Here is a 15,692-nt window from a genome sequence, read left to right on the forward strand (position 1 = left end):
TGGTCTTCATCTGGAGGATTTTGGGTCGGATGGACAGCTTCTGTTCAGCTGCTGTGAACCTCCCAGGTGTGCGAGTGAAACAAGAGCCCCCCGGAGCCAGGCTCTCCACCAAACCTCATGCGAGCAGGAAAGGCAGCTCAGCCCCCGCTGCCACACAGCCCCGGATGGAACGCTTTCCACGCAGTCTTTTACGCTGAATACTCACGTTAATAATTCATCACCCGCCCTTCAGTAGCACCTTTGTCATAGAAGTATCTTACAGACCCTTCACGAGCTCAAATGACCCTTATGTGCATCATTCCCTGAATTACTACAAGCCATTTGACCGTGAATGTGTTCTTTGGCACCGATCAGCGGATCATTGCCCTTAGCAGTATGGCTACGCCGTCAATATACGTCTGGAGCAGAGACGCGAGCAAGGTGGTATCGAACAGTTAATTTCACATATAGAAATGCATACCTCAGTGGCTTGCAAAACGGGAGATCTCGAAGGCCCTCGGAGGGTTTGCAGAGGGAAGGGCCTGAGCACAGATGAACAAACAGATCCCAACTGCTTTGCACAGAAAGATAAAACGAGGCACAAAGACACGACCACAAATGGCATCATAGGGAAGCGATGAAAAACTGAGTGACTGAGATTTAGCAATCCGGGCACTTTCTTCCTGCTGGGAGCCGCTCACACGATCGCAGAGATAACCAGCAGGCACCCCATGGCACGAGGGACACCTCCAGATGGCACTGGCCTTGCCTTCGGTGGGTCTCCAGCTGTTGACGATGCAGGTGTAAGCCCAGCCTGACGATTGCTAGGGGCTCGGAGGCTTTGCGGCGCAGGGGGATTATTCCACGTTTCTTTTCTTTTTCCTTTTCCTATGGATGTGTTGTTGCCCACAGTCACACGGGACTCGAGGCCAGCCGGACCTCTGGTCTCCCCCCCTATGACTATTTTGAAGTTTCTCCAGCAGGGATGTGTGTGTGTGCCTGTGTGTTTATATCTGTGAGAGAATCTGGGCTACAGAAAAAATCAACTCTGCCCTCATCGCCAGGCCAAAGCCTCCACAAGCCAGCGGCTCCTCACCTCCTTCTCCCTCTCCAAAAAAAGACCCTTCATTTACAATTGCAAACTAAGAGTGAAATAAAATAAGGGGTTCTTCTATTTGCTTTTCAAGCTTTTGAAAAAAGAAATTTTCCAGTTTTTCTCCACAGCAGTGAGCACTTGAAAACATGATCCTTCAGAGAACGAAGGGCCATAATTTCATATTATCATCTGCCTGTCGGAGCCGTGGCTATAAGCCAAACAGCAAATGTCACAGACTGCACTGAGAGGCTGTGAGGATTGCAACACCGCACCAGGAACCACGGTTTGGGACTGGGCATGCAGAGGAAGGGGACTGATAAAGGTTTGGATCCCTCGGGGGAACCGTTGTTCTCTCTTTGGGGATGGCGAGAAGGTGGGCACCTCTCTGAGAGGAGAGATGCTGAGGTGGGTTTCATTGGTGTCACATAGAGAGGAATTTTCTACTTCTTCTTCACTAAAGAACAAGGGAAAAAAGCTTTGCCTTCTGCCGCCAGACATGATCGCTCGCTCCCAAATCTGAAAACAAACTCGCGCAGTAGCTTGACATTTGATCAAGGCTCTACATATCCACCACTGTGGAAAGAAAACGTACCCAAAGAATTCACTCCTTGTCACAGCAAACTCCTGGGTTGGCACCTAAGTGACTGTCAAAGGGTCTTCACTGACATCTCACCTGCTCATAATTTCACAACAAGCAGCCAGCCATGCTTCCTTGCCAGTTCAATCCAGTTTATCTCATCTCCTCCGTAAGGGTGCATTTGCCATCCCAACGCACTTTGAACCAGTTTTATGATTTTATCTTCACAGCAACAAGCCTCTGCCTTGAGAAAGAGCACTTATTAACTAGAGACAGCGTCATTTTCAAAGTGATTTATTTTATGAGGGTTTTGAAATAAATGATCAGTCAGTGATTGGCCATAGGGGAAAAGCGTATAAAAGCTTACCACATGCATTGAACTTACCATCTGGTATCCTTTAAAATCTAGCTTCAGGGTGGCTCAGCTAATTCTTCAGCGCGCACGATGTTCAGAGTGCGCAGTGAAGCATGAATATAAAAGCCGAGTGACATAGCCCAGTAAGAATCACCACTAACTCAAGCTTAATATCTTCTATCTCACTGTTCTAGCCCATCATCAGAGACTGGCATTTTCTTAACTAAAATTGACACTACATTCCATAATTTTAATCTCGTTTAAAAAAAAAAGGAAAATAAAAGCTAATCCTTTTCTATTCTGGTTGGACAGAAAAGGAATGCCTCCACTGTGTCTCGGATTTCCTCCTTCTGAGTAGCTGATGTAAAAGCAGGAGGTACAAAAAAGATACTGTTATTGTCCTCTGAATTTATTGTTTGTGGCATGCACAGCCCTCTGGGCGCGATAAAGTTTCCTGCCTCTGACGCTTGTCACATTTCAAGATCTGTATTATTGCCCCTGAAAAGTACCAAATCGGACTTGTTGGGAAGCCAAGAACTGAAATCCAACGATATATAACCGAGGATCCAACGGGAGCGATCCAAATGCTCACGTTGTCTGTGCTCCTGCATTCCCAACAAAACTAAAGTCAATGCACTCATGAATGGTATGCTATTGCTTACAGTATAGCATTTAAAACCTGACTTAAGTACTGTTTGTTGGTCTTTTACCTCAAAATAAAGGCTAAGGCAGGCAATTATGCCCAATTTTGCCACTGAAAGTCAAGAGAGATGTTGACAAACTGGAGGGCGTGCGGGGGGGGGCACCGGCATGGTTGGGGGGACAGAGCACAGGGCGTATGAAGAGAGGCTGTGGAAACCGTATTTTTGAGCTAAGAGGGAGGGGAGGAGGGAACTCGCTGCAGCCTCCAGCCACCCAGAGCCAGGTTATGGAGGAGGCAGATGCTTTGCAGAGGTACGTGGCAACTGGACAAGCAGCAACAGTCACAAGTCGCAGTGAGGGAAAGACTGATGAGATGCAAGGAGTAACGGTGGTATTTGCAGTGACATTAGGCTGTGGTGAGGTGGGTGTCGGTCTCTTGTCCCAAGTAACAAGCGATAGGACAAGAGGAAAAGGCCTCAAGTTGCGCCAGGGGAGGTTTAGATTGGATATTAGGGAAAATTTCTTTACTGAGAGAGTGGTCAAGCATTGGAACAGGTTGCCCAGGGAGGTCGTGGAGTCACCATCACTGGAGGTGTTCAAAAAAACGTGTAGACGTGGCACTTTGGGACATGGTTTAGTGGGCATGGTGGTGTTGGGTTGACGGGTGGACTTGATGATCTTAGAGGTCTTTTCCAACCTTAATGATTCTGTGATTCTATGAATCTATGATTCTATTTAGGGACTGGACTCGACATCCAGAGAGGTTGTGCAATCTCCGTCTTTGGAGACACTCAAAACTGAGCTAGACAATGTTTGAAGCTAGCCCTGTTTTGAGCTGGAGGTTAGACCAGAGCTTCTTTCCAACCCAAATATTTATATGACGCTGAAGAAAAAAACCAAAGTGGCCTGTACTTGTAACACAAAGGCAACAGCACAGGCCCTGCAATGTGGACCTCTAATTAAGAACTGCCTTCACGTTATCACACCAAGCAGCCTTGCTGAATAATTTAAATAATAGCATTGCAGATCCTACAATGGAGGCACAGAAAATAATGCCTCTTACTAATTGGGAGCCAAATTTCTTTCACACAGCTTCCATTGTCTTCCTTAAGAGCTGCATGCAAGCTCTAAATTTGCCGTTTCATCCCAACTTTTTTCCATTACATAATTTAGAGTGCAAAGTAATGTCTTCCAATAGGATGTGGCCAGGGCTCAGTGTTAGGCCCCCCGAGTCCTATTGCTGGCACTAAGATGGATCAATTGCACACAAATTACGCAAAGTCGTGTCTGCAGCTCTTTTTACAACCTTCAGCATATGCACACACCCAGATGAAGAGTTACTGAAGGAGGGGAAAGCTGTGTGTACAAATAAATATTTGTACAAAAATACATTCTCTTTTCTGCTTCTGCAGAAAGGGGAGTACATTTACTACACATCGGGTGGTCCTAACATCATGGTTGGCGAAGCTGACTGGTGAGGTTATTGGTTAAAATTGCTATCGCAATCTCAGTTTGATATTTAAAGTGAGACATCGTCACCATTGTCAGCTGCATGTTTGCTCATTAATTAAGGTTTCTAATGACCAGATTGCTGTCACCACTGGCAGTCCAGGACACGGCAGCAACCGCCCACGGTGAGGCCCTTTCAAGCGTGGAAAAGCAAAGGTGAGCTGAACCGCTGTGCACAGCTGGAGGAGGAAGATTGATTTCAGTCTTATTTGCTCATTTCTCCCAATGACACCACACCAGAAGCGCTGTTTCTACACGAACTCCCAGTGCGTACTCCCGTACGATGAAAGGCAATTGCAAAATAATTGCGAAGTCAGCATAAATTTTCCATGTCATTTAATTAAATTTGGAGTGAGCAGAGTAACCACATTATCGTTTTGGTCTCTTCTCCCAAGTAACTAACAATAGGATGAGAGGAAATGGCCTCAAGTTGCGCCAGGGGAGGTTTAGACTGGGTATTAGGAAGAATTTCTTGACAGAGAGACCGGTCAAGCACTGGAACAGGCTGCCCAGGGAGGTGGTGGAGTCGCCATCACTGGAGGTGTTCAAAAAACGTGTAGACGTGGCACTTCGGGACATGGTTTAGTGGGCCTGGTGGTGTTGGGTTGACGGTTGGACTTGATGATCTTAAAGGTCTTTTCCAATCTTAATGATTCTGTGGTCGTACCGCCATGGGACTGGGTCTGTAGCAAATACCCTTTCAGTTTAGGTAGTAATGATTTATGCAAAGAAACCAGTAAAAATATCTTGGTTTCATGCCTGTTGCAGCTACTGTAGTGCCTGGGGTCTGCTCCCCGCTGCCGATTTTTCCCAGTCGCTTCAGAAATGGCCGAATAATGACCTTGAAAAGTGCAAACAGATGCGCACTCGCGAGGGGATGGGCACAGGCCACGAGGGTCGGCACATGTTCGGCATTGCCCATGTTCTGCTGAGCTTAACGGAACGGTCCGTCTATGCGGTTACTTGCAGGATTAGCACCATAGCTGGGAGGGGCAGGGCTGGAAGATGATGCGACGTATTTGGTCGCCCTTACCACAAGGGTCTGAGGACACGAAGGTACGCAGGGAGAAGCAATTATCTGAGAAAACCTGCTAAGTTTTCAGGTGGGCCATTCATCCAACATGTGAGAACTGGACGTTTTGGGTAACTCCTAAGTAGAATTTGGTGGGATTCTGTGCTAGCTGAGAGGGAAACCAGACAGCCAAGACGGCGAAGGGCTCCAGGGCACCCTCCCGCCGCTGGAAACGCCCTTCGGCGGGCGGCGGAGGGAGAGTTGCCCAGCATGCACGGCCTCCGGCGCCCCGCGGCCGGGCCGGGCTTCCCCGCCGAGACCAGGGCCGCGGCCGGCGGGAAGCGCCGGGCGGATCCTGTCAGCGCCGCAGCCCCCGGGGGCGAGAACGCACCACGTGACCGCGCGGCGGCGGCGGCGGCGGCGGCGGCGGCGGCGGGCGGGCGGGGGGGGCTGTGGGTGGTGGGTGGGCGTTGTCACGTGGCTCACGGCGGTGTAGGCGGGGAAGGGAGGGGGCGGTGCTCCTTGGGGGTGGGGCCAAGCGGGTGACCTTCCGGGCGGTGAGGAGGTGGGGCGTGTGACGCGATTCCGCTTCCGCCTGGGCGTCGGGGTGGCGGTGGTGCTGCGGGCCGCCGCCTGCTGCCGCGCTCCTGGCCTGAGCCGCGCCGCGCCCCTCCCCTCCCGTCCAGGTACCCGCCGCCGCGGCCTGTCGCCCGGCCGGCCCGTTGACCTGTGGGAGGGAGGGCCTGACCGGTGGGGGGGTCGGGGAGGGAGGGAGTTGCATTCCACACCTCTGCTGCGGGGACGCCCCCGGGGAGCGCCGGGCCGCAGTTGGCTCTTCTCCCCTTCAGCCCCCCCGGGAGAGGGGGATGGGGAGGTGCCGCCGCCTCCCCCAGCCCCGGCGAGCTGCGGAGGGGTTGGTACTCGGGGGTCGCGGTCCTCCTCGTGGCAGAAGCCAGTCTCCCGCGACCCGCCGCCTGGGCGCTTCGGGGTGCCGGTGGCGGCCTAATGGCTGCTGCCGCTTTCGGTTACGTGGGGCCGGCTTTGCTGATGTCTGCGAAGCAAAGGAGGTTGGTTTGTAGCGGATCCCGTTTTACTCTGTGTAACGGTGGTAGCTGCTATGTCTTGACTGGGTAAAATATTTTGTCGGCTTGTATTTATGCTGTACGGTTGTAATCTATAAATGACTGTAAGTGAATGTGGATCGCATGCGAGTGACTCTTTAACTCAAAGGTCCTTCACTAAAGAAGATCTGAGGCAAGTCAATTTTTCATAGTTTATGAGAAGTTGATTCATTTTATCAAATGTTAACATACTTAAGGTAGCTGACTCACTGGGCAGGCTAGCACTGCGTTGTATCAAAGGGTACATTGCTTGGAGAGAGAAGTACTTACCTGAAAAGGTTTTATTTCTGAGAGAGACCTTGTTTCTAGGTGTATTCTATGGAATGTTGATCTGACACTATTCAACCATGTTGTCAGTGAGTGTAAGAACAAAGGGAGCTTTTTTTTTTTTGTTAACCAAAACAAAAACTGACCCACCCTGAAGCTACCCTCCCCAAGACCAGTGGATACCAGTGGCTGATGCAAAAGTTTGTGGTAAATATCAAAGCTAAAAAGCACTTTTAGATACTTTTGAAGCTTGAGTTCCGTCAGCTACATTTTGACTGTGTTAAACCAAGATATGAAAGATGCCAGCTGTATCCATGCAGTGAGACTGTATCCTGAAAAGTAGTTGTCCTGGAAGAGAGCCTTTGTAAAGGAGCAGAAAGGTGTGCAGTTTTGTTTGTCAGTGTTGAGGCTAGAACTGGAATATGACACACAGTTTTGATGTTTTTACCGGGGGGGGGCACACATCAAAACCCCTGCTATGAAGATGCTTGATAGTCACTCACACTCAGGGTCAGTATGCTTATTTCATCCAAAACAAATACAAATAATTAAGCTGATAATTCCTGAGTATATAGCTTTGGTGGGAGGAGAACACAGGTATTCTTTGAATAGCTCTTACAGCAAGTTCAGGAAGATTTCTGAAGAATTGATAATTGGAAGCTAAAGCTATAACTGAGAAAGAAAGCACGCTTTTAGAAATGAGGATGACATGATGAGAATAGGCTCCATAGCTTTCAAGAAAGTTTAGAGGCAACTATGGAAGATATGTTTTAATTATTCTGAGTTGCTGGACCAATATATCTTTTGCAAAATTCACAGGGTAGGATGGTGTGGACAGGAGTAGTCTTTGGCAGAGGAGACTCGCTGTTCTCCAGTGGTTTTGGGTCACAGTTGGCACACAAACAAGCCACCTCAGAAGTGATATATATCTGCTGGGTTTGGAACCATCTGCTTGTGATGTGGTGACCATCTGAAGTGATTAGGTCTAGTCTTGGTGGGGAGGCAGCTGTGAAACTGAATGGCCTGTCATGGGTTGGAACCTGGAACAGATTACAGTTCCTTAGGGCTTCATATTTTATAGGTCTTTCAGACTGAGAAGACCTCTATTTTGAAGAATTATTTTCTCTGATAACTGGTAATTTATAGCAAATGCAACATTTTGGTTGTTGGTCTTAATTAAATCTGTCCTGAAAACATGAAAAATAAAAATCTGACTTCGGTCCATTTTCTCACTCAAAACAGACATGGGAAGGGACAGAAAGATCACCAAATCTCATTTAGCTACTAATGATGTAACTGTTGTTTTATTCCTCCCCTTTCAGTCTGTTTACCAGTTGTCTTTATTCTCCCAATGAATAAGCATGCAGGTCAGACTAAACGATTGTACAGTACACAAGTGGATCGGTGCGGCTGCTGAGAAGGCATTAAGGCCAGCTATAAAATGTTGATGCTTAATGCCTGAAGGTAAAAGCTGCAGAAATTTGCATATTTTAGAAAACATTTAGAAGCTGTCAAAGATTTGGTCTCTCTTCCATTTTATCTGTATAGCTATGTTGGGTAGTTATACTTATGTGGGCAGAAATCTTGTTGTAGATGAGGTTATGCTGGTAGGTATTAGTCATGTTACAGTGACAAAAGAACCTCTTTGCTGATAGAGCCATGCCACCCAGTGGAAATGCAGCAGAGCCTGTTGCATCTAGAAAGCATTTTTCTGTGTTTGAAAGATGATCTTGGAGACAGGAACTAAATCTGGTGCATCAAGTGCTCGAAAAATGTCATACAACTAAAAAAAATGAAAGCAATTGGTGCTTAGTTTTGGATAGCTTTAGTAAAAGAAAGAAAAAAGTGTCTTGGACAGCTCTTTCTAACGGAGGTCTCTAGGGACTGGGGATGAATAAAAGTCAGGAAAGGCAAGAGTATGGGGAACAAATGCTACTGCGTCCATCAGTTTCAGTTGGGCTGCATGTCATTAGAGAGAGTTGAGAGCTTAAAAAACATTATGGAGCAGTTTTATTGTGGAAGCTGGTGGATTTATTATGTCATACGTAGCACCGTGCTTCCAGAAACGGGGTTTTCACGGATCTCTCTGCAAATCACCAGTTGGTCTTCAGTGCTGTTGGTAGAATTAGCATACCATTGCTGTGGGTTCGCAATCTTCTTCCAGCCTGCTGTGTGGAGCCCGGCAGGCTGGCTTGTCTCACCTACTTGATGTTAATTCTCAAGCGTAGTTCATGGGTGTCTGGGAGGCCTTGGACCCTGGTCTGAAGATTGTGCTGTGTATGGCTTCTGGGTAGGTCTGGTGGAAGTCCTTCACGCCTTCCCATCACTCTTCAGGATAAAGGATAAGAAAGATGCTGCTCCTAGATGCTTCCCCCCTCCCAGTTATCAATCATCTTTTTCCCTTGCTTTAGTTTTGCACTCCTGGACATATGTCTTCTCAGAGGTAGCTGAGAAATGGTGCCCTGAGCAGCCCATCTGGAGCTGGCAGGCTCCCTGCTTCTGGAAAGTGGGGGATGTTTCCAGGGGCGGTGGCCTTCAGAAAACAAAGGAAATCTTACCTTACAGCACAGTGGATGCAAGCAGGACTTCAGTTTGAATGCTGACAGTTCTGTAGTCTTTCTAGGCCTTGCCAAATTACTTAAATTCCTGAATCCTCAGTCTTGCACTCATTCTTTCTTCCCCCCTCAAGGGTGGGGGGGGAAGAGTAATTTGAAGTACAGTTTAAAGGTGGCAAAATGGACGTCTGTTATGTGAATCGGCTTTTTTCTGTTCATATCAGCGCTTGTGCAGTGCTCTTCTAGGAAAGCATCAAGAGAAAATGAGAGTCCATTTGTTAACTCTACTGACTCTAAAAATCTACTCAAGGCACCATTCAGTACATTTTTCTAAAACCTTGAGCCCAACATGACCAGCAGGGACTTTAAAATGGAGTTACTTGGAGATCTTCTGGGTGACAGTGTCTCTGAGTCTAATCTGTGAGCATGTGAATGCCTCGGGCAATACTTTTACAAATGTAATTGATATTTCTGTAAGGTTTAGATTGAAATCCTTTATACCAATGTTGAACAACTTGAATGGAATATAAATTCTAGATTTAAGTACAAATTAGCTGATATGTTATCTGAATGTGTCTAATGGTAATTTCACCTTCTTTTTTTATTAAATGAAGATGGCAGTACCCAGATGAAATGTTTAAAAAACATCCCTGAAGTAGGCCATCCTGTCTGCAAGAGGATCCTTGACATGCTTGGCACTGACTCAGTTATGCCAAATGTTGCCAGCAAATGTTGCTGTAGTCTGCTTGCCAAAGTAAAAAAGCCACTAAATCTCATTAGAAGCTATCTTTAACTACACTTTTATCATAAGTCATGCAGCAGAATTGTTTCCTTAATTTTCATGGCACAGAAATGTTTTGGAATTATCTGCTGATAAATATTGGGGATATTTGCTGATATTTTGTAAGCAGGCCTGTTTCAACTGTATTCATCTACCACTCTGACTTGCATTTACTAGTCTCTGTCATTTTGTGGCAGATCATGGGATTTTCTTCTGTGTTCTCCATTAGGTTTGTTGCCTCTCTTCATTCTCTCCCTTGCAGCATATGTTCTAACTTCTTCTGTGGGCTTTTTTTCAATATCTTGTATATCTGTGTTTCAGCTGGTCTTATCCCATCTCTCCATCTGCCTAAAGAAAGGATGATTCTCTTGGCCCGTTTTGGTGTTGCTTTTTGCTAACTTTTTTTTATTGCTTATGAATACATTTACATGTGCACTTATCTAAAAAGTTATTGTTGTACTTGTCTATATTAATGATTGTTTTCCTATATTTAGTGGGTTTTCTTAAACAGCTTCTGTGTCTGTGTAGGTAGATTGAACTACCATGCCATTGAACGTGGTTCATTGCAAAACCTAATGAACTCTTTTAACATAAGAGGCATCTATTGAAGAGAAATAGAGATTTTTCTGATAGATGTCTTTCAAACAGCTGAGCTGTTAATAACAGGAGCAGAAACCACTTCCCTGATGTAGTTCAGTTGGTTTCTCAGCTTTAAACAAATGGTCATTGATCTGAACAGTGTACCTCATCTGATACAAAGATTCAGGTGTTTGTACTTACTTGAAGGAAGAATTGCTGTTATAAGCTAATGTTGGAGCTTTAACAAACCTTCAGATTCATGCAGTTAGTCACTGATTTCCACCAGGGCACTAACTCTGTAGATATGTATTTCTTAAAAGGTTTATTTAAATTATTAGGTGTAACTTGAGAAGTTCACTGTGTTTCCACAGGGGTCTGGGTTGCTCAGTATGGTCATGAATAACTTAAAATGAGGTGAGCAGTGTCTTACACGAAGCTGTTCAGGAAAGTAAGGATTAGGTAATAAAATGGCAGATATAATTCAATGTCAATATATCATATATAATCCAGAGTAGATAAATGTAGAGTGGTGCATATAATTTCCTATAGAAAATGATGGGCTAACCCTTAACACTGAGAAATGAAATATTGCTGCAGAAGTGTCAGTTCAGTAGTGATCAAAAAGCAGATGAAACATTAAGAAGTATTAGGAAGGAAATAGAGGACAAACCAGCACATAATCACGAAACTGTATAAATCAGTGGTTATCCCACATCTTGAATTCTGTGTGGTTCTTTCTTGTCATTCATCTCACAAAAGATCCAAAAGAATTGGAACAGCCTCAAAGAGGCAGTGAGAATAATCAAAGGTATGTAATAGCTGCTGCAGAAGGGTCAATGAAATAAGCTAGAGCTCAGCCTGGAGAGGGAACAGCCAAAAGAAAATGGTAAAAAGTCTGTAGAATAATGAGCAGCATGGGCAGGGTGGATAAGAATAGACTTACTGATTTCCTCAGCTGCAAGAATGAAAGAGCAACAACTGAAACTAGTAAGATCCAGGTTCAGAACAAAAAGATTCCTTTTTGTGTTAACAAATAGCAGCCCTGTGGAGCTTCTTGCCAATGGCTGTTGTACCTACAAGTGGGGAAAGTAGACATGTTTGTGGAAGGGAAATTATTTGAGGGTTGTTATTCCATAGAAATCGCCTACAATTTAGGAAGTCTCTGAGCTTGAAATCATTGAAGTATTGGGGTGAGCGTCATCCCTGTTCTTGTTCTTCCCTGCTGTCATTGCTGAACGTAAAACGGGATGCTGAGCTAAACACCCCCTTGTTCTGATCCGGTACTGTCTTAAGATTAGGAATTGTGCAGGTAGTGATAAACTTACAGTACAATTTCAGAGAAGACTCTAGTTTATACGTGCATTATTTACACTATGTAATGGAGCTTGTAAACCTTTTTGTTGGAGGCTGGCTGTACAACCAACCATCCCTGAGGCAAGTCTCTGTGTTAAGTCAGGTCTTCACCATCAACAAAGAAAACAAGGGTTGTTTTTCATGGGGATCAACTTGGCAGTAGTATTTGCACTCTCATATTTTGCATTTTTATTATCTTTCATTGCTCTCCCCTAGAACTTTCTGGCTGCATTGGGGCATGTCCGCCTATTTCACCTGCTCTCCATCATTCTTTCAAGAGTTCTTCACCTCTAGTCAGTATTTGTTAGTGTACAGGGTTTGCGTGGCAAGGTTTTGGTAGCAGGGGCCTATAGGGTTGACTTCTGTGAGGAGCTGCCAGAAGCTTCCCCTGTGTCTGATGGAGCCAACGCCAGCTGGCTCCAAGATGGACCCACCGCTGGCCAAGGCCAAGCCCGTCAGTGACGGTGGCAGCGCCTCAGAGGGAACAGAGTTAAGAAGCCAGGGGACACACACCCAAACTGGGCAGCTGCAGCTGAGGAGAGGAGTGAGAATATGTGAGAGGAACAGCCCTGCAAGCCGCACCTCAGAGCAGAAGGAGGGGCAGGAGCGTCTCCAGGCGCTGGAGCAGAGATTCCCCTGGGGAAGCCCATGGTGAGGCTGGCTTTGACCCTGCAGCCATGGAGCTCCATGGGGGAGCAGATCTCCACCTGCAGCCTGGGGAGGACCCTATGCCGGAGCAGGGGGATGCCCAAAGGAGGCTGTGACCCTGTGGGAAGCCCGGGCTGGAGCAGGTTCCTGGCAGGGCCTGTGGCCCCATGGGGAGAGGAGCCCAGGCTGGAGCAGGTTTGCTGGCAGGACTTGCGACCCCATGGGGGACCCAGGCTGGAGCAACCTGTTCCTGAAGGATGGCACCCTGTGGAGGGACCCAGGCTGGAGCAGTTGGTGAAGAACTGCAGCCCATGGGAAGGACTCACGCTGGAGAAGTTCATGGAGGACTGTCTCCTGTGGGAGGGACCCCATGCTGGAGCAGGGGCAAAGTGTGAGGAGTCCTCCCACTGAGGAGGAAGGAGCGGCAGAGACAATGTGTGATGAACTGGCCTCGACTCCCATTCCCCGTCCCCCTGCGCTGCTCGAGGGGGAGGAGGTAGAAATGAGGAGTGAAGTTGAGCCCAGGAAAAAGGGAGGGGAGGGGAGTTTTAAGATTTGGTTTTAGTTCTCATTACCTTACTCTGATTTGATTGGCAATAAATTAAATTAACTTCCCCAAGTTGAGTCTGTTTTGCCTGTGATGGTAATTGCTGACTGATCTCTCCCTGTCCTTATCTCAACCCATGAGCTTCTCGTTATACTTTTTCTCTGCTCTCTAGCTGAGGAGTGGAGTGATAGAGCAGCTTTGGTGGGCACCTGGCATCCAGCCAGGGTCAACCCACCATAGTTAGTCAAACCATATCACTTCAGGTTTGTGACAGCTGCCTTTTTCTAGGACTAATAAATATTGACAAAGCCAGTCAGTTTTCATTGTGGTGAAGCCCTGGAAAGCTCTAAGTGCAGTAGTTTCCTTCTTGAAAAGATAGCATATGACTCTGGTCCCTGTTTTCCACATTGTGAGTGTTGAAAGGTTAGGAGTTAGGTATGTGTTACTGATGCCTTGGCAATGTCTACCTTCAGTTAAAGCTGAAGTCAGTGAACATAAATAAGAGCATCTGCTACCTTTATGTTCTGAAGTAATTGGAGGATAAAGCATCAGCAAACTATAGTTCTTTTATTTCTGACAATAAGATCTGCATGGGGATTTAATCATGTTTTGTTTTAGATGCATTAACTTTACCCGCAAGCAGCCTGCCTTAACTTTTCTGAGTCCCAGTTTAGAAAAGACCTTGAATACTTCACAGGCATCACTGTCTGGGTAGGCTGCCTGCTCAGTATGAATATTTGAAATATTTTTTCTTAGTATAATGTGACCCATTTACATTATATGTCGGTCCTGTCTTTGAGATGAGATGGGTAAAGGCTGAAGACTTCCCTTTTCATGAGAGCTTTATCAAGAGGAAAGTATTTGGGTAGCATATATCTGTATGGGCCGCTGCTAAGAGGTGCTGCCAGTTCAACACTTACTGTGGTTTGAGACAAATGTAGCGTTTGTCTCATGAACGCTTGCTTGAAATACTTTTATTATTTTCAACAAATTTCACTTTATCTTACCTTACTTTTCAGCAAAATGTCTGGAACTGATGATTTTTCGGTAAGTAACAGTTTTTCTTTCCTGAAGATCAGCCAGTTGTGTTACTTCCTTCTAAAAGTTGACATACTTTTTCAAGAAGAAGGGGAGCTTACAGTTGAGAGGCAATTTCCTCTGTATTGCAGTTGTGGTGTTTTCCTTTTGGGTAGATGTAGCAATCTGTGGACTAAACACATGAAGCTGCTAGGTGCCTTGTGGGTTCTTTTCTGCTGTGATATTAATAAAGGAGCTGCGCTTTAATAGTGTCAGAATAGCTGTAATGGAAATCCATGAAAATCTTTTCTCTTTGGATTTGCGCTGAAATTGCTTATTTCTATTTGTGGTAGGTCGCCTTTTATCTTTGGTTTTCTAACTGCAGCATGTCAGAATGCCTCTTCTGCCTTAATGATAGAATCTGCACAAAAATGAATGTAATCATCTCTGTGCAGCAACAAAAAGCTCTCTTCCTCCTGTTTTGGCAGCTGAAACATATACATGTAGTGGGTGAATGTCTGCAACTAGTAAGTCCAGTAGACATTTTACATTCTCACTGATGCTTTATCTTTTAGTTGGCAGATGCTTTACCAGATCAGTCACCTGCTAAAACCTCCAAAGTGAGCAGTACAAAACCTGGTCAACAGCCTGGTCAGCCACCGCAGGGTTGGCCAGCTTCGAATCCTTGGAACAACCCAAGCGCTCCCCCTACGGCACCAACCGGACTGCCACCAAATACATCTGCTTCCAGCGTGCCATTCGGACCTCCACCAACAGGAATGTATCCTTCAATGCCCCCTGGACCGCCTGCTCCATTTCCTCCTCCTCCTACTGGACCCTCTTGCCCTCCTCCTGGTGGTCCATATCCACCCCCAACTGTGCCAGGTCCTGTCCCACCAGGGCAATATCCTCCACCAAATATGCCCTTTCCAGAGCTTCCAAGACCTTATGGTGGTCCAACAGAGCCAGCTGCACCTCCTGCTCCTGTTGGGCCATGGGGATCCATGCCCTCTGGAGCATGGGGACCAACAATGGGAGGGCAGTATCCTGCACCTAGCATGCCATATCCACCCCCAGGGCCATATTCCACTCCTACCCAGACTCCAGGGGCTGCACCAACAGTACCATGGGGTACGGTCCCACCTGGAACATGGGGACCTTCACCGCCAGGTCCATTTCCTCCACCCACAGGATCATATCCAGCTCCAGGACTATATCCTACGCCCCCTAATCCTTTTCAAGTGCCATCTGGTCCTGCTGGTGCTCCATCAATGCCTGGTGGTCCCCATGTGAGTATTTAATTTTGGTCTTGAACTCCTCTAAAATGTTATGCTTTTAAGCGTGGAAATTTTTTGGCATAAGACCTGTTAGCGCAGGTAAGGAATTTCAGCACATCTGTCTTATTTCTGTAGTCAGCGGAATAATAGCCAACACCTTCTTAAATGGTTAATTAAATATACTGGAGTGGTTTAATTATATCAAGTTGGAGTGTGCCTAAGCATCATGTTGCAGTGGTCTTCCGCTACTTGGAAAGCCCTCTCTAAAAGGCAAAAAAGAGGGGAAAGCCTTGTAATAATTTCTGAAAGAGAAAATATTCTAGTCTCTGTATGCTAAAGAGATTGCTTCTAGGGCACGTAGGGAGGGAATAACAAAC

General features: G+C 46.3%; 1 protein-coding gene across 1 annotated transcript; it reads left to right on the forward strand.

Annotated features, from left to right (window-relative positions):
• Positions 1–14,044: 14,044 nt before the first annotated feature.
• On the forward strand, positions 14,045–15,339 carry MAPK1IP1L (mitogen-activated protein kinase 1 interacting protein 1 like; the record flags this gene model as incomplete). The annotated part of the gene is made up of 2 exons (XM_082000953.1): positions 14,045–14,068; positions 14,614–15,339. 2 exons carry the CDS (start codon positions 14,045–14,047, stop codon positions 15,337–15,339), a joined length of 750 nt encoding a protein of 249 aa, XP_081857079.1.
• Positions 15,340–15,692: the final 353 nt, after the last annotated feature.

This window comes from Phaethon aethereus, assembly GCF_964289735.1.
Source record: "Phaethon aethereus genome assembly, chromosome: 5".
Classification (NCBI taxonomy): domain Eukaryota; kingdom Metazoa; phylum Chordata; class Aves; order Phaethontiformes; family Phaethontidae; genus Phaethon; species Phaethon aethereus.